General features: G+C 43.9%; 2 protein-coding genes, 1 long non-coding RNA gene and 1 other non-coding gene across 4 annotated transcripts; 1 reads left to right on the top strand and 3 right to left on the bottom strand.

Annotated features, from left to right (window-relative positions):
* Positions 1-249: 249 nt before the first annotated feature.
* On the bottom strand, positions 250-1,933 carry rps26 (ribosomal protein S26). The gene is made up of 4 exons (XM_010875131.3): positions 1,834-1,933; positions 967-1,144; positions 583-713; positions 250-326 (listed from the first exon to the last, which is right to left on the bottom strand). The coding sequence occupies exons 1-4, from the start codon at positions 1,834-1,836 to the stop codon at positions 288-290; spliced, it is 351 nt and encodes a 116-aa protein (XP_010873433.1). The 5' UTR covers positions 1,837-1,933; the 3' UTR covers positions 250-287.
* On the bottom strand, positions 1,386-1,523 carry LOC114840602. The gene has a single exon (XR_003782725.1). It is a non-coding gene; the product is annotated as a small nucleolar RNA SNORA57 (small nucleolar RNA).
* Positions 1,934-9,374: 7,441 nt separating the features above from the next.
* On the top strand, positions 9,375-19,173 carry LOC109616389. The gene is made up of 3 exons (XR_002197510.2): positions 9,375-9,612; positions 9,764-9,869; positions 19,134-19,173. It is a non-coding gene; the product is annotated as an uncharacterized LOC109616389 (long non-coding RNA).
* wnt1 (wingless-type MMTV integration site family, member 1) lies at positions 15,796-22,109 on the bottom strand. The gene is made up of 5 exons (XM_010875142.4): positions 21,857-22,109; positions 21,381-21,486; positions 19,623-19,876; positions 19,107-19,372; positions 15,796-17,995 (listed from the first exon to the last, which is right to left on the bottom strand). Exons 1-5 carry the CDS (start codon positions 21,864-21,866, stop codon positions 17,504-17,506), a joined length of 1,128 nt encoding a protein of 375 aa, XP_010873444.2. The 5' UTR covers positions 21,867-22,109; the 3' UTR covers positions 15,796-17,503.
* Positions 22,110-24,023: the final 1,914 nt, after the last annotated feature.

Below are 24,023 nucleotides of genomic sequence, written 5' to 3'. Positions count from 1 at the left end.
TGGGCTGCCAATTGACAGGAACCACAGGATATCATACTTAGTTGCTGATAAGTACTGCATTTCAATTCTAGGTAGTGCAACTGAATACAATATTTTTTTTGTAACAAATCAAAATAAGATGTGAATATAATAAGCACCACACCCACCACCAACAACAAAAACCTGTAAAATTTGACTATTCCTGAGGTAAACTACAAATAAAACAAGACTCAAACAGTTAATCATCTTTATTTCAAATAAAAATGACTGGATTTCTTGAAGCCGGTTCACCGGATTAACCCACCAGATTAACCCATAGGCTTGGGTGGAGGTCTTGGGGCACCACCCTAGAACAGAGGGGGGAAAAAACAAGTTAAAAAAAAATATTGTCCCAAAAAGTGTTTCAGAACTTAAAACAGACACAATGGAATATATTAGATAAGACTCAAGCTGTCTTGAGTCTTTTACCCAGTGAATCGCCAAGGTCAATTAAAATCAGACTATCAAACCCACTACTTCCAGCAGTTCAAAAACAGCAGGCTACACAATTCAGAACCCCTTCACTAGAGGAGCCGAACAGCGAGTGCCTGGCCTATGGCTTACACTTGGCCTGAAGCGCGGTGGTGGCGTACGGTCCTTCCTGGCCTCAGTGGAGCGATTCCTCACCACCTTGCTGTGGATGGCACAGCTCACACAGTAGTGCAGCTTCACATACAGCTTGGGCAGCACGTACGCTGAGGGGAAGACAGTAACAGTTGTCGGATCAGTGCTAGACTACAATCACATTAGGAAGTTAACCCATAGGTAATTCAATGCAGCCTGAACCTCTGTCTAAGAACCGAACATTAAGCATAATGTCCCCAATGCAGCAGTCAAGGGGAAAAAGTCCACAAAAACTGGATGTCAGTATCTGAAGACTGATACCCTCCATCCTTTTTGGCCCCCAACCTTTAAGTTTGTATCAGATTATATTCGGCAGTTACTCACAGTCAAACACACTAGCCTCTGTGATGTCCCTCACGGCAGCAGCCTCAACAATGTTCCTGATGACAAACTTCTTGATGGCCTTGTCTTTGGGGACACAGCGGGCACAGTTGGTGCAGCGGATGGGCTGGACGTGGCCACGGCCCTTCTTGGCACGACCGTTGTTCCTTCGCTTCTTAGTCTGGGGACGAAGACGGGCGAGATGTCCGTTACAATGAGAAAACAAATTGGCAAGCAAGCCAGCCAGATGAACAACTTGCACTGTACAAAATATTACTTACAACTTACCTGAACAGTTCTCTACAAATATCATAGAACCCCCCCCCCCCCAAACATGGAATGCAAGGGGAAAAACAGTCCTACATAGTGTACGAGCTAATGAACAGTACAGGTTTGAGTTAACAATTACATGAGGAAAATTAAGATGTGCCAGCGATTGAGGATAGAACCAGAATACAGGAACAATTCTGACACCGAAGACATAGCGCTGGACTTGTGTTATTCCTCCATAACATACACACACGAGTACAAAGGAACAGCGTGCATGCCAAGAATGGAGGTTGGTCATTTGATCTGTAATCAACTACAATGCCTTAGTGGTTTTAAACTGATCATTTGACCGATGATGGATAGACACACCATCGAAAGCAGCCACACATAAGCGCGTGCCTGGTGTCAGTAGCATGCTGCTACCTAGCCAAATCTTTTTACATAATTAACTAACTACAGACGTTTTTTTAAGCGCAACTTCTGAAAAAAGTATTATATAGAACCCTTTTCAGTTCATTAACGACGACTACAATTGTGTATTTTTGTGTATATATTTCATTTAAACAGTGGGGCCTGCTGAAGAATAAGAAGAGCGCTTACCATCGTGGCGTAGAGGGCTGGAAAGAGAACGAGACGGAAATGGGAGGGGAATTAATGCGTCTCTTCCGTCCAACAGTGCGCATGTGTAGTTACAAATTCCGTTTAATGTGGACGACCGGTAGATGTCAGCGTTGGGCTGCAATTATAGGGTAGTCATTACATGTTTACATGGTTATTGAATGCCGAACGCTGCGAGTGACCTCCATCGTCAGAAGTCACTGAAGAAACTAGAAAGATCACTTCCAGATTACTGAGGGCATCATTATACCCATCAACGTCGGGACATAATCATGACTTTCATATTGCATTTTTAATAATAAAATTAGCCTGAACAAAATCATGAACAATTCCGTACAATTTCGTCTTTTACATTGGTGAAGTCTCAAAAACAAGACATAAATGAAAGCATGTAAGACAATTTAGCATGTCGGTCGATTCTGTTCTGTGGAAATTGTGCAAGCTCAGAATTATTGTTGGATTTCACCTTTCTTATCAAACACATGCAAGGAGCGACTGTTGAGTGTAATTAGCCCATTAAGCCTCTGTCATTTTAACTCCATCAGCTTTGGGCACCTGTGTAACTGAAGGATTCCTACATAGATGTGCATATGGAAGGCCATTGGTGGAAGGGGACCATCTGGGATCAGCAGGTGTCTGCATAGTGATGTTTTCAACACATGTTGCACTATGAAGACATTTCTAGGGGCTTTCTCGTGGGTTGATAGCAGTTGATAGAGGTCCATGGTCAGGTTCTTGTTCAGGGAAAATAAAACATTCTCGGATGTCTGACATAGAAATATCACAAATGGAGCCAACGTGATTGTCTACACATGTTAAGAGTTTCTGGTTTTCACTTCATAGCATATTTATTCTGAATGTTCCCGAAAAAAGTTGCATGCAACTGAAATGCGCTTGTGCACCGGTGAGAGACGTTGGTTAGTTACAACAAGATGAATCCAACCCACCGCACAGTCTGTAAGGTCAGTTGCAAGTATTTTATATTCTGCAATAAATCGGAACATCACGTAAAGATCTAGGTCTATGTATGGAAAGTCAGTTGTAATTGCGAGGTCAACTGACTTCATCGGACGGCTTGGTGTGTTTGACTGGTGGCCAACTGAAGGCCGGAAATCCCAGAGTGAGGTCGGAGGAGCTAAATTTGTAGTGACAGAAAGTTTGACAAGGGTCCAAACCCAAATTGAACCTGAACCCTAACCACTATGTACTTGTGGGGATTTGACCGGATTTGACCGGTGTAAAGCAATCTGGTTATAGCTCCATCTTGCCCTGTGATAGGTGGAGGAGTAGGTGTAAGAATCAATATATTATGAAAACCAATCAAATGTTCTCGGATCTCTTCATGTGCGCAGGGCTTAGGGGTCAGTTTAGGATTGGGTCCGAATGTTGCTGTTTTCAGGAAGCACAGTAATGCGGACCTGGCATTCATCTGTGTCCCAAACACACACAGACCCCTCAACCCGATCATGTGTACACCTATGGAAATCTGAGGTGATTGACAGATGTAATTAATATTGTGAATCTGACCCCAAGCCAAGCAGAGGGCAATGTGGAACCATTATTAGAGGTTGTAGGGTAAAGGGATTTTAGGTTTTGTTATTGCCAATGAAAACATTAACATTATGCGTGTCCTAAACATGAACAACATGATCAATGGAAAGACTGCACTAATGGTAATGCAATTATATACCAGTCCAAGCTCCATCAAACGTTTTGCTCATGGTTTTTCTCAAAATATAACCGACTAACAAGTCCATAGCCTACTAGAATGAGAACGTACTTTATTGGCCTAGGCAGTTATGCAACATATGGGATATGCTCTGTTGTTTGCCCTTCCTCATTATTGTTTGTGATTGTGCAACATGGGATCATAACAGATGTGATTCACTTGAGTCCACAAAGACTCTGACTGGTGTTGATTCCACAACAAATGTGTGGGGCTCTCGCTCATTAGGACTGCTTTGCCAGTGTAGAAATCCCCCACAATGTACAATGTGTTGCTCAAAATATGAATTCAATTTTATTACACTTAATGGACAATCAACATTTTCAAGTTTCTTTGCAACAACATATGAGCAAACAAGACAATTGCAGGCTATAAAATAAGACATTGTCTCAAATTCTTTTTAGATAAATACATTGTCACAAGTATGATGTTCTGCAATTAATGTCACTCTGTACATATTCTCAAAGATTTTTGTCCTGAGATTACCAAACATCGGCTGGGTTTTGACATATTCTGTGACCTTACACTCCCTCCAGCCTTTCCTTCTCTGCCAAGCAGCACATCATGTTCAATGGTCAGTGGATGTTTTTTTCTTCACTCTGCAAGTCAGAGCATCGGCTCCAGTTGGGATCATTCACCGGACTGAGAACACGCTGGGTTGAGAACACGCTGGGTTGAGAACACGCTGCGTTGAGAACACGCTGCGTTGAGAACACGCTGCGTTGAGAATACGCTGGGTTGAGAACACACGGGTATCTTGTTATGCGTGTTGTTTCCCAAATTGGCTTGGTTGTTTGCCGATGTCCTAACCAGAGTGACTTATAAGAGCAATTAAGGTCTTGTCCAGAGCGACTTAGCGGAGCACTTGGGGTGAACTGTCTTGCTGAGGTGCAGAACTAAATATTTATTACATCCACCAACTTTTTCTTTACTGGTCAAATGCGTTAACTGCTAGGCTACCTGTTCCCCAGGAATTCAAAGCAGCGACCATTCAGAGACTGACCCAACCGTTATTACTTTTAAACTATCTACCAGCTAATACTCCTCTTCAATAAAACAACACAATAAGCAATACTCACCAGGAACCTCCTGGAATATGAAGGGTTTGAACTAACCAAATAACGGGGTGCCATTTCTGATTCAAAAGCAAATTCTCTTCCAGCACAGAACCACTATGGCTAATAGAGTAATTCAGGGGCTACACAGCCCTGGTACCTTCCTCCTGGTAATTGGTGGTATTGGGCCAAATCAGAGAGTGTGCACTTTTGACTGGTTTCTGTGAATATCTGACAGACATGAATGTCTCTTGGAGAAAAACAACAACACATATTCCTATTGTTGCTATGGAAAATACTTAAGGCTTTTAGGGATGCTGGAAACACGCATTCACTTACTAAAGAGAGACTACAAATCATCCAAAACTGGATAACTGCAAATATATAATCGCTTCAATTACAATAAATGTAACAAATTGTTCAAAGCTTTTCTCTGGAAATTGTTGAAATTTTAGGAACATCGATAACTTAAAGCGTATTTTCATGCGGTTTTGGCCTTTGGCTCATTGAAATCATGGCATATCAGACTGTTCCTGGGAAAACTTTTGATGTCCTCATTAAGATAGAAGGTAATGATGTGTGTGTGTTTGTGTCTTGTAGTTTGTGTATGTGTACTATTAGAGGAGGGCTTGTTATGCTAGCAGCATTTCCCAGCATGCATTCAAACTAGGTGTTGTGGCTCCTGTGGTTGGTTGTCCTCTGTATCACTGCTGTTAAAACCCTGGTGCCAAAAGACGTGTCTTCTCCACAGGCTGCCAGACCCTGTTAGGTATGTCACCAGAGAACCTTGACTAAGCCATGAAAAAGGTACTTGCCATCAAATTCACACCCACTCATAGAACACACTCATACACCAGTTACACCAAAACCGTCTTTAGTTCAGTTACACAGACTTGCGGGCTAGGCTCTCTTTGCTTTGGAGTGTGGAGTTGATAGTCAGTGACACATTACATCAAGCGTCAATCTGAGTCACTGCTGTGCTAGCGTCTAGCAGGAAAAGTCAGTCACAGTGTGGAAATGTTAAACAATGCAAGAAATGTCATGTTATGGCGTCTAAAGTTCAGATACCTAATTTAGTTATTCATCAGATGTAAAACTGGATGTGGGTACACAGGAAGCTTGGTGGTTAGAACATCTGATCAGTAACGGACTGGTTGCTGACTTGAATTGCAGAGCTGACTTGAATTGCAGAGTCCATGAACAAGAGCGTTAACCCTAATGCCCCTGTCAGTTGCTCTGGGAAAGACTGTCTGCTAAATAACTTAAATATGAATAACTCAATAACTAAACTGTCAAGAAAAAATGGCAGAGGAGCAAGTACGCTCAGGATGTGTTTCTGTGTGTATTTGTGAACGTGTTATTGTGTATGGGTGTGTCTGTGTGAGAATGTGTGTGTGTGTGTGAGAGAGGAGTGAGAGTGACACAGGAATGTGTCAGAGTTCCTGTAAGCCACCGTTGCTCCTAAACAGCAGCAAATAAACATTCCTGTGTTGGTGTGTCAGTGTATTGCCCTCGCCCACTAGCGCTGCTGTAAAAACACAACCAGCCAGTAATTAAAACCAAAAACACACCACTTTCCATCTCTGCCTCAAACTCCATTCTGCTCGAGTTTGCATTCAGACAATGACCCACTGATATCTACTATTAGAATTTCGTCTGCCTTCATGTGATCCCTGTTCATGATAAAAGCAGTTGTGCAGGTAGATAGGAAGACAGGTAAACTGGTGGACAGGTAAACAGGAAGACAGATAAACTGGTGGACAGGTAGACAGGAAGACAGGTAAACTGGTGGACAGATAGACAGGACGACAGGTGGGTAGACAGGAGGACAGAGGAAATTGGAAGACTGGTAGACAGGTAGACTGGTTGTCAGGAAGAAAGGTACACAGATAGCTCGGTATGCAGGACAGATATACAGTAAGACAGATAGAACCACGGACTGGACATCTCTTTCTCACCAAGTCTACTGAAAAATTGTCTCTAATAAAAACACGCTTACCCAGCTAACAATTTTCCGTTGTCCCAATGTTGTTACGACGTTATCTGGCGACCGAATTAGGTAGCAACGTTGTCAGCTACGTTGTCACAACCGGAAATGTGAACGTTTTCTTGTTGTCGCAACGACGTAACTAATTGACGGTGTCAGTTGGTCGCTAGAATCTCGTAGCAACGAGGTATTTCTAAGGTTGTGGGTTGGTAATCGCGAATCCCAGGCATGCTATCCAGTTGATCATTCATTGCCCTTTTTTTGTATTCATACGTACAGCTAGAATATGTACAGCTAAGTTCATTTCTGTCCAGGCAACTTCTTGACAGTTTTCTCCAACCTTGTGTTTACCTGCTCCAGCTGTTCCATGAAATCTTAAATGTCCACTACACATTTCAGCAGGGTTCTACACCGACGTTTAGTTTTACAGTGAGGTATAATGTATAAATATATTACATTTTTCAACCCCTTCCCAGATATAATAATGCTGTTAGATCATCAGTCCAGACATTTTATCCTAGCAAATTACATGACATATCCTGTAATATACAAGAGACCCATATGTAGCAAAAAAGTATATACATTTACAAACAAACCAGAACATTTATGTAATTGCAAAAAATATTTTATTTATCACCCACCTCACATTCCCAAGTTGGTCAACAGCACAGAAATTAAAATCAGAACTGTGTGGGACTTCATAACCACCAGGAAGTATAAATAGCAAATCTCATAGTTAACGCAGATTAAACTGTAGATCTTCAATGGCAATAGCCATAATAAACAGTATTTCTTTCCACTAGTAGAGTTCTATCCTTCCCCAATCATTGACATTTTTGTTCCTGCTATCAACTGATCAAATTTGGAAATATTATCAAACTGGACATTTTACAAATAATTAAAATATTACAAGCCAATATGAATGCTTTACTCTTCATTGGATTATTTTCTTTTCAAATGGTGAAGAACTGTGAAATAATAAAGATAAAACATTTTACAATAAATTGAAACAAACAAATAATATATCCAACTGACAAAATACAAATCACACAAGCAAAAACGGACACTTTACTCTTCCTTGTTGTCAGAAATGAGTTTGAGTGGTCTTCAATGCTATCTTCACCTTCCTCTGCCGTTGGACCGGTCGGGGCACCTGGACAAGGACAATGAAAACCAGTTTAAAAACAATTGATTCAATTCGTTCATAATTTATTTATATCACTTTTACAATTTTGTCAAATATCTTGTTTAATCATTACTTGTGGAACTCATAGTAAAAGTTGGCTTGCTAGTACTGTAATTCGATGGGAACTACCAAAGTGATTTTAGCTATATGACAGATAGTTATCTATCTGCTTCGTAAAGAAGTTAAATACGCTTTCCTGAGATTCCTTGTCCAGAAATGATGACGGTGCTCCAGAAATCATGACGGCTTAACGAACTAAACTGATGTTTAACGTAGTCGTACAGTACCGTTTGCTAGCTGCAGTAGCTAGTTAGCCAGATATACCTTAAAAGAAAACTTGCACTACCTGCAGTAGTTAGCTAGGTATATTACAGTACTATAAGGTAGGCTACACGACTAAATTAGAAAATAACTAAATAGAAATGGCGGGACGCTCGGACTGTGGCACATCTGCGCGTGCACAGTTCACAATTTGTGTACGCATTCCGTCTGTGTTGAGGGAGATTATGTAGAACTATTTGAATTGGTCTGAATTGCGGTGATTGGGGAATTCGTGTGACTCTAAAGATCTTCAAGTGAACTTTGAAATATTTCGAATGCGTGGTTTCCGATGTGGTGGCAGTAATGACATGGTAATCAAAGTACGTTGTAGCAACGAAAATAGGAGTTAATATTTCCCGGTTGTAGTTACGTAAGATCTTGACCAAACCGGTACGAAAGTTGTTACATTGTCAGTATGTCCTGTAATTGCGTTTCTGCTACATCAGACAAGGAAGATTACCAATTATGAGGTCATTAATTTCCTTCAGATAATGTTAGAGGTACGTAGGATCGTTACCAAACCGGTACGTTAGTATACTTTATCAGTACGTCGTGTAATTACGCTCCAGTGACGTGCTGAGGAGGTAAGGAAGATTACTAATTATGTGGTCATTACCTTCGGATAACGTTGCCATAACGTTTTGAGAAGGTAGTGTCATGACATTACCAATCCATAACGTCAAGGTTGGTCGTGGTTCCGTAACGTGTTGGCTGGGTAGTGATATATGTTGTCTTCAAGATATATTTCTGAGAAAGACAGTGCTGACAGAGCAGTGGTCTGTATTCAAACCCAAACTACAGCGGTACATGTGGACCTAGGGCAGTGGCTTAGACAACAGGGCCACCCTGTTTTCCTTGTAATAGCAACGTAGGGAAAACTCTCATAATTTCTCTGTCACTCCTTACATAAAACAAAGTAGGACCGCTGCTCCTCCCTGTGAACAGCGGGTGACAAGGATGCATGTAGCCATTGTGATGCCACTGAGGACTCTATCTCTGCAGTAGCCCTGTGGTTAAGAAGATGATTTAGTCTGAAGGAGAAAGCAGCACGCCAGTTGGGAGGGAGGAGCCAAACGTTAAGCCAAGAAACATAATCAAAGAGTCACATTCTGTATGTGTCAGGGGTTGAAAATATACAGTAAATTATTACACACACACGGACACACACGTGCGCACACACACATAACAGATTTGAACTAATCATCCCTCCTACCTTAGTTGCCACGCTCAGACCGCGTCTCTTTAACCGGTCCATACGGCCTGACCACAGACATCACTGTGGTCGGTCCACATTCCCACCCCTGTCCACTTTGCACAGCAAACACACTGGAGACGGTGGTTACTCTACACACGACACACCGACACTCAGGAAACAGTGGTTTCACAGCGTCTGTCTGGAGTGGCGGAGAGGATCGTCTGTCTCTGAATGGGTTATTCCCTCGGTAACAGACCTCACATTTCACTCCCTGTTCTGTGATTATTTGAGGTGAGCTAAGGGGTTAATTATTTGGTAGTGCAGAATTAGTTTTTTATGAGTCTTGGGCATAGGCCGATAGAACGTAACGCTTTCAGATTTTCCAACTCTGTGTGTGTCCTTGCATGCTGTTATGAATGTATGCCCCCCCCCCCCCCCCCAGTGACAGGTCTGCCGTGGCAGGGGTTATGAAGTGATGGAGATGTTTCCAGGCAGGGGCCATTGTGTTGCAGGTTGGCTGTTACTGCAGAGCTGCCATCTGCTGAAAGGTCAGTTGCTAAGGTACAATTCTTCTGGACTTTGTCTGCTTCCCAGCTGCCATCGTTGTACACACACACACACACACACGCACGCCGACATTCAGAAATGCATGCACAGTCACGCATGCACACACACACACAGACACAAGAGCAAGGATGCGCGCAAACCATCCTTTAAGAGCGCCTAGTTGGAACGTCAAACCCTGCAGTGCATGGGCTCGCCACCTCCTCCGCTCCTAGTGCATCAGCTCTCCACCTCCTCCGCTCCTAATGCATCAGCTCTCCACCTCCTCCACTCCTAGTGCATCAGCTCTCCACCTCCTCCACTCCTAGTGCATCAGCTCTCCACCTCCTCCGCTCCTAGTGCATCAGCTCTCCACCTCCTCCTCTCCTAGTGCATCAGCTCTCCACCTCCTCCTCTCCTAGTGCATCAGTGCTCCACCTCCTCCTCTCCTAGTGCATCAGCTCTCCACCTCCTCCACTCCTAGTGCATCAGCTCTCCACCTCCTACACTCCTAGTGCATCAGCTCTCCACCTCCTACACTCCTAGTGCATCAGCTCTCCACCTCCTCCGCTCCTAGTGCATCAGCTCTCCACCTCCTCCGCTCCTAGTGCATCAGCTCTCCACCTCCTCCGCTCCTAGTGCATCAGATCTCCACCATTGGTTTGCATCCCAAATGTCACCATATTCCCTACATAGCATACTACTTCTGACCGGTGCCCTCTGGGTAGTGCACCAGAAAGATTTGGGAAACCCAAACTACATCCAGAATATTTGGCGATCCACAGTTCAATCGGTACCCTGCTCCTCATCAACCCCTGAACATTAGGCCGTCACATCCAGCCATGCCCAGGGAAACATTATTCTGAGTGTTTGCTAGAATTAAATAAGAAGCTTGTGTAGCTGTTGTGTGTTTTTTTTATATCATATGAAATTATTAATTGTCTGGGCCAGTTTCTTGCAGAGATACACGTCACACTGGGGTGAAACTGGGCTGCTTTGTTTGTGTAACACACGCGCTTGTTAAAAAAGCATCACTCCGTCCTTCCTGGAGGGATCAGTGTGATTTTGTCTCTGACATTTATCAAGTTACGTCAATAGTGCCCCTATTCCATTCACTTTATACAGCTTTTGGTGATTTAGTTGTACTGTGTTTAGGGTCCTATAAAGTATTTAAGCATATTGTTTGAATTCAATTATTTTTAATGGGTTAAAATGGGAAATGAATTCAGTCAGGAAAAGCAAGACACAAGCTAACCTCAGGTTTTGGGACTCTAACTGAAGTGACAGTGAAAATTGTAATTACTTTGATTAAGAGGATTATGGGCACATTAAAATTGCTCTGATACTGTCAGTGTCCTCTCCCCTCTTCTGCCCGTTCTACTCTCTCCCCTCAATTTTCTCCCCTCTCTCCTCACTCCTGGTCCCTTCACCCCACTCTCCTCTCTCCACTCAGTCCTCTCCTCTTCTTCCCCTCACTCCTCTCTCCTCTACATCCTGCCCCTTATATTTCTCATACTTTCCCTTCCTCACCCAGGCTCTTCTTAATCCTCACCCTCTTGACTTCAGAGTTGGTGGTTGACTGATGTGGTGAAGCTGTTGAGTCGTTCTTGTCAATGATGTTAGTGTTATGATGTTGTTGGTGTTAATGTTACTGGTGTTCTTGAAGCTGATGTTTTTACTGTTGATGTTGTTGTTGATGTTGATGTTAGTGGTGATATTGGTTTAGTCAGTGTTGATGATGATGATGTTGTTGGTTTTGTTGTTGTTGATGGTGTTGTTGTTGTTGATGGTGTTATTAGTGACGTAGTTGTGTTTTTGTCTTTTCTACCCTGACGACCTGCACACAATAGTATCAGTGACCTGTTGAGCGAGGTACAATCTGGCAAAAAGGTTTGAGGGCACTCTCATTTTTTTATTAATACCTCCAAAGCATATACCCTCAGGGATCTTAGAAGAGCAACAGATTTCATATTGGGAGATTGTGGGACTCATTCCCCTGTGCAAGGTCTTCTAATATAAGTTAACAGAATATATTAAATGGGTTTGTGTTTTGCAACATGCTGCTGATCAGTTTTTTTATTGTTGTTGTTTGTGCCTGAGCAGAGTGTTGTTTTCCCATCATGCTCTCTCCACGCCACCCGCCTGGCAGAGCCCTGAGCCGTGTGTCAAAGGTGGCTGCAGTAGAACAGCCGTGACTGTGGGAACAGCCGGCTAGCCTCCCCTCGCTCCCCACCCAACCAGAGGGGCAGCCATCAATCCAAGACACTTTGAATAAAACCTACATGCACACACACATACATGATTTGCATGCGTATGTACATGCAGACACACACACACACATACACACAAACGCACACCCCAGTTACAAACAGCAACTCATTCGAATACACGTACATGCACAGACACAGACACTACACAAACTATCACCCAACAACCCACACACCCTCTCCCCAATAATCCGCGGAAGCAATTTTATATCGACTCGGGTGGCGGCCCATTGTCGCCAAACCCCTTCAATCTTTCCTTATTAACTCTGGCTTTGTCCTGCGTCTGCAGCTCCTGGGCTCATCTCTCCCGCATTCCGATCGCTGCTTCTCCCAGCACTCCCAGGCAACCTCCGTCCATCCCCTAATCCCAGCACCCCCCCCCCCCCACCAACCAGACCCACACAAACTCTTTCTTTTTTTCCACAACCTGCCGATCACCTACTCACTGAGCGTTAGGGAGAGGGCATTAACTCTCTGGGTTTTCTGGAGGGGAGAGGGCTAAAGTGTTAGGGATACGGGGGGGGACAGGGAGGAGGAGAGGAGGGGCGAGGAGGAGGAGAGCCACAAAGTGACTCCAGCCCAGACAATTAGAACAATGGGTGTGGCCGGTGGGGGGCTAACTCGCTGCGTCACGCCTGGACGGTGGGGTATTTTGTCGGTTTAATGAATTGTCCATCAAGCCGGGGCGGCGTGGCCAGCAGGGACCCAGACACTAAGTCGGTATTTATTACACTGCCTTTGTCACTAATTGAGCTAATTACCACTGACTCCTCAACACTCCCACAATGACAGAGACCCCTTCACACCCCATTTGCCCGGCCCCGCTACCTTTTCCCACTGCCCTCCCTCTCTCACTCCCCCTCCAACCGTCCACCAGAACCCCACCAGTTCCACCGCCACTGAGGAGGAACCCACGAATTCCTGCAATTTGCAGACAATGGCAGGTCCCCTCTTCCTCCATCTCATCACACTCCATCCCTTCATCCCAACACCTGGAGCATGATGAGTTGAGGAAGTCCCTGCTGGCCACGCCGCCCCTCCTTCCAGGCATCGCTTACTGGGCTTCCCCATCACTAGTCAGCCAGAGGCAGAGCCAAGACTTGCGATAAACTATTTACCGCAGGTTCTCAACTTGTTCTCTTTCTTACTGGCTCTCTCTCTGTCAGGAAGGTGGTGTGTGTCCTCTGGCCTGGAATGAAGTTAAGGAAGTTTCACTGCCAATAGAATAGCAAGGCACCCTTTAAAGGAACAGACATGTTGGCTCTGCCAACGTGGACTGATCGTTATTTACCTAATAGAACACAGAGCCTTTCACTAATACATGTTGGGCAGAGTGTGATGTTCCACTGGGAAGCTGGCTCAGGCCTTTATTCTTGTCTCTTATAGTTATGACGTAACGAATAGTGTCCCAATCGAGCAAGCTGGAGAGCCAGAACTCCAGGGTATAACCCCAAAATGCACGCTGTCCTTCGGTCATTCTAAAGTGTGGCAAAGGACATAGGCAGTAGGTCCAAACAAACCGGTACAATGCATATTGCTCTTAGATATACATGCATGGTGGACGAATGTCAATAACACGCATGTCAATCTCTTTTGGGTCAAAGTTGAGGTTAAATTGACTGCATCACAGTTTTGTGTGAGATGTTCATGTGCTGAAGGTCCTGAACCTGTCCAGGCGCAGGAGCACATAGTGGAATAGTGTTGTATTTTTATTGTAGCCACACACATCCACAACTTCCATCTCCTTTAGGATTACCACAACTTCTTCACCTCATCCAAGTGTGATCCCATCTCTCCTTTTCCCCTGACTGACAGACTGGCTGGCTGACTTGCTGTCTGAGCGACTGGCTGTCTGTCAGTCTGACTGGCTGACTTGCTGATCTGACTCAGGGGGCGAAGCATAGCTTTCCCTCCCATGGGTGCGAATCTTACCCACACCTCTCCGCCGCTAAAATCTTACTACTGCTACCTGATTTCCCAACTAAAAGATAGTCAGATAATATTTTATATTCCCCCAAAAATATGTTTCATGTACGATGATGAACAGGCGCTTGTTATTAGGCTACAGCAACACGTACCTGAAGTTACAAAACTTCGCTGCTCGCGTCTGCTGGATCATAACTGTATTTCCCCCTTCGCTGTAACATCAGATATATTCATCTTCTCTTGCTTCTGCTGCTCAACAACTTTACTAAAGACGTTTCTCAAGGGCACATATTATTATATTTTATTTTTATGATGTATTGCTTTTCTTTCCTCTGAGTGGCAGACATATTTCCTTTTTCATGTTTTGTTACTTAAGCTAGCTATCATCCACAGTTCAAATCCTTGGCAAATGAGACGACGAGACGATCATACAAATGCGTTATGGAATATCGTTGGACATTGGACAGTTGAGATGCTGGTGTGTGAGTGTATGTGTGTTGTTGGACAGGACAGTTGAGATGCTGGTGGGTGAGTGTGTGTGTTGGACAGTTGAGATGCTGGTGTGTGAGTGTGTTGGAATGGACAGTTGTGACGCTGGTGTGTGAGAGAGTGTGTGTGTGTGTGTGTGTGGCTGCGCGGCACTCTGCTGGCCTGACCCTCGGTAGCCCCTTGCCGTGCTGCGGTGACTTGGGTTAGGGTGCCTTCCAAACTCTTGTGGTTGAGTGAAGGCCTGACTGCCAGGGGCTGGGAAGGGTGGGGTTAGGGGAAGGAGGTGGGAGGGGGGGTTGGGGGAAGGAGGTGGGAGGGGGGTTAGGGGAACGAGGGAAGGAGGTGGGCAGGGGGGTTAGGGGAACGAGAGAAGGAGGTGGCCGGGTTGGGGGAACGAGGGAAGGAGGTGGGCAGGGGGGTTAGGGGAACGAGAGAAGGAGGTGGGCAGGGGGGTTAGGGGAACGAGGGAAGGAGGTGGGAGGGGGGTTAGGGGAACGAGGGAAGGAGGGAAGGAGGTGGGAGGGGGGTTAGGGGAACGAGGGAAGGAGGTGGGATGGGGGTTAGGGGAAAGAGGGAAGGAGGGAAGGAGGGGGGTTAGGGGAAAGAGGGAAGGAGGGAAGGAGGTGGGCGGGTTGGGGGGGACTGCAGGCTTTCATTATTTATTCTATTATTTAATATATTTTTCCGACATTAAGTAAATGAACCGAAACATTCAGTGCTGTTAAAATCCGATGTAACAGTTAAGCTATGTGGCCTGGCCTCCGGGAATCAGAATCCTTCTGTGGTGTGGACTGGAATGTGGTAGTAGGCAGGGTGGAAAGGGCTATATGGTGGTGGTGTGTGTGTGTGTGTGTGTGTGTGTGTGTGAGGGGCATTTACCCGTGCATGTGCATCGGCATGCACGCACGTGCACGTGTGTACACAAGTGTTTGTGTGTGTGTTTGTGTGCACATGCTTCTATTTTCTAAATAATGGGATTAATACTGAGACACCTAGGGATGGGCCTTCATGCTTACAAAGCATCCCAAGCACTGAAACCATGTGACCTGCATCCACTGTCTAAATTACTTCAGAACAATACTTAGAGGGAATATTCAGAGGGACACACGCAAGGGAGTCATGAATTGACTTCCGTGACAAAAGATTTGAAAATATAAACTTTATTGTTCTATTATAAAATACAAACCAATGGAAAGCTAATTCTTTGAGGAAAAATTTCTAAAATACTTTTAACACTTTCAATTCTCTCTATAACAGTATAAAACATCCATAGTAATAATAAATATTTTTGTATTTACATAGACCAGGATGGTAATATTCAGTGCATGACAAACATGTGTTAAGGGAAAATTTTGAAAGTAGAAAGACGAACTTCTGTTTGCGGCCCTTGACAAATCTGTGTATGCTAACAGACTTGAATAACAGTTCAATAAAAACATTGCTTGACATCACTATTGATAGAACATTTTCTTGTTTCATCCATTGGCTTGTAACAGGTGCACATTTCATTCTTCTCTAACATTGCAAGTAACTTCAGCATAAATATATATTTCTATATATATATTTCTATACATATTATTTACAACTTTTTGGTTTCTTTTAGCTGATATATAATACATACACCCTTTGTAGTGGCAGTTTTTTTTAAGGTTTTCCCTTGAATTTATAGGGCACAGCCATAGAAATATAATGGATAAATGGTGCTAATTAACTCTGACAGCTTCACAATGGGGGAAACAGTTTTATTTATCTATTTCTATGTGCACTGCTAAATTGTAAAACCTTCTGTCTGTCCACTGTAAACTTGAGAAATATGATATTAGATTATACTACACAAACCATGTGTTTTTGCCCAAGCAGAGCAATGTCTTGAGTCTTTGTCAGCATAGAAGGTATACCATAGGATAATAGTAATAGGCTGCAGGGTTGACTGCAACCTCACTAATTAGCAGGTCAAACTCAGTTCTCCTGGAGTGCCACTATCGATCTCCTACCAACACATACATCTACTTTATTTAATCTAATTCAGTGTATTGGCACTACATTCAAACCATTCAGACACGTTACAGATCCTGTCCTAATGAATTCCAGGTTGACATAAAATTGTCTAAAATGTTTGTGTTATCCTTGGACGCGGCTACAACGTCGAGCAATTTAACGTCAGTAACCGTGGTTCAGAAAATCGCCGCGGTAACTCCGGGTTGAGGTGTAGCGGATTCCAGAGCAATCTAAACAAAGAGGGCGAGTGTGGTGAGCAAGAAGGGAAATCATAACGGCTTGGCCCTCGTCCAGGACCAAAGTACATAGCAATTGGGGGGAGAGGACTGCACATCCCGGGAGATTGTAACTTCACACAGTTCTATGTGAGAATAGTAGAACGGCAAGCAAATGAAAACAAAACAGGGATGTCTAAAATAAACACCCTCTTGTTAGAGTTCCTCACCGGTTTATGAGAGACCGTGCTTGTGGTTCCTTTGCCACAGAGACATCTGTCTGACACAGTGTCCGCTCTCCCCTTACTCCTGCAGTATCTTGTAAGGTCGAAGAGGGCAAGAGCCTTAAATCCCAGTCTCTCTCCGACTAATTTCGCTTGTTTATCTCTTGCCACAATTCAATTTCCTGTGTAAGTACTTCCTTTTACCCAATCAGTCTCTGGTCTTGTAACATTTGTTGCCATAGTGAGGATTGGTTTCCATTCCAATCTACATGGTTGAATGGCGACAACATTTAAATACCTAGTGAGCACACTAACAACTGTCACGGTACCACCGTTTGGAGGAAGCGCACGCAAGCACATGCCTGTGCACGCGCCACACACGCCCACGTTGTACACCCTGTAATCGGCATTGTGCTTCTTTATCCCCTACTTTTATATATATTTATACTCTAGCGCTCCCGGCATTCAATCTGTCCACACACTCCAGTCTCCCAACCCATGTCCTCCAGGTTTCCCGGGATCAGAGACACTGGTGTAAGGTCTGTGTGCTCGTGCAGTTGAGGCAGCTAACGTGGCAGCACCAGTGAAAAGTACAGTGACACCTCTCTGTGACCTTCTCCGTCCGGGTCTTGAAACCCCTGCCGCAGCACAGCAGCTCACAACCATCGAGTGCCGGAGACGAACTGTTACAGGTCCTCCCAGAGGTACCGTGGGTGCCCGTCTTGCCATTGTAGGAGCAGAAGTTGGGCGACTTCTCAAAGTAGACCAGGTCCCTGGACGACGGTGGTTTGTGGGCGGGGTTCTCGGGCTCAAGGTGGCGTGGGTCGGCACGGTGGGAGGCACGATTGGAGCCTTTGTTGGCATAGACGACGCGGGAGGCTCCATCGAAGCGGTCCTTCAGGAAGTCCCCCACGGCGCGGAAGCTGGGGAGGCGCATCCAGCAGGTCCGCACGGTGCATGAGCCTGACATGCCATGACACTTACACTCCTGGCGCATCTCTGATGAGACCGTCTGCGGAGAAAAAAGGCAGAAAGACGTGAGGTTGACAAATATAACCCAGAGGAAAGTGAGCAAAGAAAAGTGTGGAAGAATGTCAAGAGGGAAAAAAACGTGGAAGGAAGTGAATTTAGAAAACGTGAACAAAACGAGAGAACAAGGGTTGCAATTGCAGTGTCATTAAAAAGTGAGAGAGTGAATAAAGTATTAGGTTCAGATAATTAACAAAGTCTCTCACTATTTAATTAGAGAGACACAAAAGACTGGGAGAGTGAATAAGTGTTAGGTTCTGAGAACAGTAACCAGACTCAAGTTCTGAGAACAGTAACCAGTCAAGTTCTAAGAACAGTAACCAGTTTCATGTTCTGAGAACAGTAACCAGTTTCAGGTTCTGAGAACAGTAACAAGTGTCAAGTCCTGAGAACAGTAACCAGTCTCAAGTTCTGAGAACAGTAACCAATCTCAGGTTCTGAGAACAGTAACCAGACTTAAGTTCTGAGAACAGTAACCAGTGTCATGTTCTGAGAAAAGTAACCAGTCTTAAGTTCTGAGAACAGTAACCAGACTTAAATTCTGAGAATAGTAACTAGTCTCAGGTTCTGAGAACAGTAACCAGACTCAAGTTCTGAGAACAGTAACCAGTCAAGTTCTAAGAACAGTAACCAGTTTCATGTTCTGAGAACAGTAACCAGTTTCAGGTTCTGAGAACAGCAACAAGTGTCAAGTCCTGAGAACAGTAACCAGTCTCAAGTTCTGAGAACAGTAACCAATCTCAGGTTCTGAGAACAGTAACCAGACTTAAGTTCTGAGAACAGTAACCAGTGTCATGTTCTGAGAAAAGTAACCAGTCTTAAGTTCTGAGAACAGTAACCAATCTCAGGTTCTGAGAACAGTAACCAGACTTAAGTTCTGAGAACAGTAACCAGTGTCATGTTCTGAGAAAAGTAACCAGTCTTAAGTTCTGAGAACAGTAACCAGACTTAAATTCTGAGAACAGTAACTAGTCTCAGGTTCTGAGAACAGTAACCAGTCTCAAGTTCTGAGCCCACTAACCAGTCTTAGGTTCTGAATCCACTAACCAGTCTCCAGTTTTGAGAACACTAAAAAGTGTGATGTTCTCTCTCACCATTCTCCCTGCCTCATTGTTGTGAAGGTTGGTGAGGTATCGAAGATCCCTTCCTCTCTCACTCGAGTCCACAAATTCCCGACTGAACATCCGGCCGAAGTCCACATTGTCACTGCACCCACCCCAGTGCCAGTCCGGGCCTCCAGGCCCCCGGCGACGATAATCACAGGTACACGACTCAATGGCCCCCTCAGAGCAGGAGCGGGCAACCGCGTGGGTCACCCCTGCACTGGTGATTGCAAACACAAACGCTGTCTCTCGGCAACCTGACATGGCAACAGCAGAAATTCTGATTAGGACTATTCAACCTTTTTGGCAGAGGATGGCCTATTTATGCACAATCTGTTCTGAATGATAATTCAATAATGCCAGAATCTCGAGATATGTAAAGTTATGCTTTTCCTTTCCCAAAGGGCGAATACCAAGAAGAGAATCCAGGATTCCACAACATTGTGCAATAGAAAGGCCCAATGGTTGACTTAGTGAGGAGGCCAAGAGAGACAACAGACAACTCACCACGGTTGACGATTTTGCCAAATATTGCCGGGCTGTGGGTGGTCGGGCAATTCCAGCGGCGATTCCTGAACTGCCATTTGCACTCCTTGATAGCAGTGTGCAGGCCAGCTGAGATAGCATGGAGTATCCCTGGGTTCTGACGGATTAGGCGCCGTTGGCGTCGGCTCAGCAGGGCCAAGCTGGGGTCTAAAACCAATTGGACATTCTTGGAGTTGGTGAGGAGGTTGGCAGAAGAGGCTACATTCACAATCCCCCTGGCATAGAGGAAGAAAAGACAGATTGGAATCAGTTACAGTTAAAGAGAGAAGCTCAAGTTTTGGTCCTTTTTGACATAAAAGAATGCATTAACCAAAAAATATCATATTTATCCTTTCATGTGATTCTGATATAAATTGATAATGTAAACAGCTAAATTGTAATTTTAATATCAGCCACAATTATACAGTATACTTTATTCGGTATGGTATGATTATGGCTGACGTTATTGGCTACAACTTGACTGCCTTATTGAATTGTCAGTCTACTACATTTATGGTTTCAGTTACCGTGCCTAATTGTTGTGTGTCTCCTGCAAACCGTAGGCAATCAGAAAGACACATAATTATTTAACTCACTGACCAAGCCTGACGATAATGCGCGCGCGCTCGATCCAGGCTATGGGACGTAATTATCCCATCTTCGGATAAATATTTAAATCCATTTTTCTTCTCTCTCTGTGTGTATCCTTAATTTCTGGGGCAGATTTTTGTGATGATGATTGGTTAAGAATTCAGCCACATGTAGGTAATTTTAAGAAAATTATGAAAAAATTAAATTATAATGATATTCTATGTATGAAGCTTACAACACAGTGTCATTGCACGGCTGTCCAAAATGGGTTTGAATTACTCATCGATCAAAATGATTTATGCAAATTGTATTATTTGCAGTAGCCTAGCTATAGGCATTGCATGCATATTATATCACTGACATTGCCTAAAAAAAACAATTTAAATATATTTTTCTCGTAAGCTTGGACTGTGCGCAATATATTTACATTTTACTAGACAGACATTGGCAAGTGAATGCATATTTATCCTACAGTTCATACAGGGTGGGACGTTTAGCAAATATGATAATTTGAGCCTGAATAGCCTTCGACCTGAAATGGTACTACTCTCTTCCTTAAAATGAATCCATATTTAATTTATCCCACATTGGACGGAATTTTTTGTCTCGCGTTCAAGCCACACAGTCGAAATGACAAGGGACGAGAGAGAAATACGGAGCGGGACAGAGGGGGGTGGGGGCCTAAATTGAATAAACATGGGCTGCAACCGTTCCCAAAATAAACAAAATCGTTATCAAATAGAAGAATAGAGATTCCCTTATATTACGTCATTCAATAAAGAATGGAATTAATTTCGATCGAAAATGGGGTGATTAGTCACCCCTCTCTAATTGGGAGACGTGTCCAAATCCCCTAAATCTTGTGTCTTGGTTTTCGAGCTGAAATAAACAGGCATTATGAAACCGGTGCCAATAACAACACATTACTATTTCGAGCATGGAACAGGCCTACCAATTTATGTTTTAGTGTTGATTCAGTTCATCTGGAAGCAAAGGAACTGCATCTTCAGTCAAGAAACCACTAGGTTATACCGCGCACTGGCTCTTGTACAGCAGGCTCGCTCCGTCGAAATGAGCATAGCCTATTCTAGGTCCTTAGGAGGAGCATTTAATTGAATGAATACATCAAACATTAACTCAGCTACTCACCACCACCGGCCGCTATTGTTGACTGCCCCCGTGCCTGAGAGCGAAGAAACCAGCAGGATGCACGCGGCTTTCACCCCCAGAAGCAGTGCGAGGATCCTCATTGTGTCTTCAATTAGAATGCGAAGCGAGAGGAAATGTCACAGTTCTACATCTGAATTTCAAGCAGTTTGTACAGTATACCTGGTTGTATTTATGTCAGTCTAGAATTATATTTCATTTTCAAACAGAGATAAATCTTATAGGATACACATCTGTTCCCTTCCTGTTCTCCCGTCACAACTCATCAATAAAACTGATCACATCTGATAATTAAAAAATATGATGGTTTATACAATAAGCAGTGACATTTTGCATTACAGAAGTTTCGCGTAGGCTATAGTAGGATTTCTGTAGAATACAGATGTATTTATCTCCATCATAATTATCCTGCGCAGGATATCAAATTAGAACAGGTAACGGCATCAACTTGTACTCACCACACCACATTCCACAGATACTTTAGAGGTGATAAACAACAAGGAGCCTGTCCTTTAATAATTGCCTGAAATGAATCTGGTGAGGAGACAGACAGGTTGCTAAATTAGTCTTCGTCTAGTAGTTCAGCTGAAGTGTAATGTCCAGGCGAGGCTGCAGGATGCTGCTGCGGGAGTTGCTACTGCTGCTGTTCTCTTCACGCGCTCTCTGTCTAACTCTGCAGTGATGCTCTGGACAGCAGCAGTGCATTGAGCGCGTGGGACAGTCCCGAAGACTTGATCCCCTCGGTGAGTGATAGGCGACACATTCTTCTCTTATTGAGCACTACAAGAGGAATAAAAAAGGGATTTGCTGCTCTCATCTCCCTCTGTTTTTTTCTGCCCTCTCTTCAATAGGATTGGAAGGAGGGATAGTTAATTCTCTTCATAGGGCACAATGAATAAAGAAAACAAAAACGGACAGGAAAAAAGGAGAAATGAAAAGGAAATAATAGCCAGGGCAACCCACCAGTGTTGCACATATTACTAACCGTTAATCAAAGAACCCACCGATATCTTGCAAATTAGTTTTAATAATGCTTTGTATTTTTCCCACTGCCTCACGCTCTGTCTTCCACCTACAGTCTTCCTGAATTAAGTCCCTCTCAAGTCAAAACACTGACATATGTGTGCCTGTGTGTTGAGATTTGCTGTGACTGCGAGTTCGCACAGTAGGGTGTTCTCTTCCCGTTATCCTGCACGCGCAAAGCAGGTCCGTGTCGCGGTACAGTAGCCTACGGTTACAGCGGAATATGAGCCATCTAAACTGCCCTTTTTACCCGCTGCTTGGATTACACCCTTAACCGCTTCTCCTCCTTCTTTCTCAAACTCTCTCGTATACATTCTCAAGATGTTTTCAGTGGCTTGCCCAATTTCCCTGCCTTCTCATTGCCTTCTCATTGCATCAGCGTTTAGTCTACCATGTATTTATTCTTAATTCAAATAATGGCAACTTGTTTGCGTGTTATAGGTATTTCATATTTCTGGGGTCAAATGCCTCGCTCTCACGTAGTCTTTGGGCACAAACAGAAGAACACACACACACACACACGGACATACAGACTACACGCGTACCCCCCCCCCACCCCCCACCCCAATATTAATCAATGTGTGATCAAGACCGAAGTTCATGAAGTACTGTATGTTGATTCACATATGCCTTTTTTTAGAAAGGGTCAGGACTCTGAAATAATTACTTTTAATCATTTACATTTGAAGTGATGAATCATATTTTGAAGGATTGAGGAGGTTTGATAAATGTCAACCGAGAGGGAATCTGGAATCCGATATGAATTCATTCCCCAAACATCTGGCTCACAGACCTCCCTCGATGCATGTGGCTGTTGATCACAGCAGCTGCCACAGTGCAGCGTCTCCAACTATCTATTCACATCTACTCAGACTGAATGGAATATGAGCAAATATCCCCCACGGACACAAGGAAAGACAATCAATTGAAATCAGTCTGCTTGGTGTCCTAATACTGTTTTATCAGTATGACTGGAGAAGGGCATTGAGTGTGATCAACCACTTCGCAAAGGAATTATCTGATAATTTTTTGCTCTCCTTCTACACGCACCACCAACCCCTTCACCCCCCCCCCCCCTTATAGTTTAAAGACATGATAGCAAAAGGAAGTCAACTTTTGTCCAGCGGGTTTAATGAGTGCTATCCTACATCGATTATACTCTTGCTTCTTAAAGGTGCTGCTCAAACGGGCTTCCTGGGGCACTCATGCGACACCGAGCAGATTAGAGCCCCCAATCCGGATAAAGGGACGCCTTTTATATACAAATCAACTTCAAATCACTTTTTAAGCCACTTAGATATACACGCCAAGCTAGAATGCTAATGCACTTTTCATTGCAGGAGCTTAGGGAATAGAAGGAGCTTAAATGAAGAATTGGTGTCACTATGCGAACCGGCTGCGGTTCACGGGGGTTTTAACTCAATTCTATGAAACCACATCACACGTTTTTATGTGATATTAAAGCTTCACATTTGTAAGGGAACAAAAATGAACAGAAAATTGATAGTGTATCTGAATGCACCTGCCGATTAAATTCAAATTATGTCATGCCAATTAACTGTGAATCATGGGCATGCTATATTCATTAAGATTCTAGTTAAA

Source organism: Esox lucius, chromosome 12 (genome assembly GCF_011004845.1).
Source record: "Esox lucius isolate fEsoLuc1 chromosome 12, fEsoLuc1.pri, whole genome shotgun sequence".
Taxonomy (NCBI): Eukaryota; Metazoa; Chordata; class Actinopteri; order Esociformes; family Esocidae; genus Esox; species Esox lucius.
The sequence above is the reverse complement of the archived record's forward strand: the minus strand, read 5'-3'. Positions and strand labels throughout refer to the sequence as shown.

What these genes read in the sequence shown, in the direction of transcription:
- wnt1 (XM_010875142.4), bottom strand. An exon ending in TGGCAAAATCGTCAACCGTG is followed by an intron (nt 19,373 to 19,622) that starts GTGAGTTGTCTG and finishes TTGCCATGTCAG; the next exon opens with GTTGCCGAGAGACAGCGTTT. An exon ending in ACAATGAGGCAGGGAGAATG is followed by an intron (nt 17,996 to 19,106) that starts GTGAGAGAGAAC and finishes TTTTCTCCGCAG; the next exon opens with ACGGTCTCATCAGAGATGCG.
- rps26 (XM_010875131.3), bottom strand. An exon ending in AGAGGCTAGTGTGTTTGACT is followed by an intron (nt 714 to 966) that starts GTGAGTAACTGC and finishes TCTTCCCCTCAG; the next exon opens with CGTACGTGCTGCCCAAGCTG. An exon ending in CACCGCGCTTCAGGCCAAGT is followed by an intron (nt 327 to 582) that starts GTAAGCCATAGG and finishes CCTCTGTTCTAG; the next exon opens with GGTGGTGCCCCAAGACCTCC.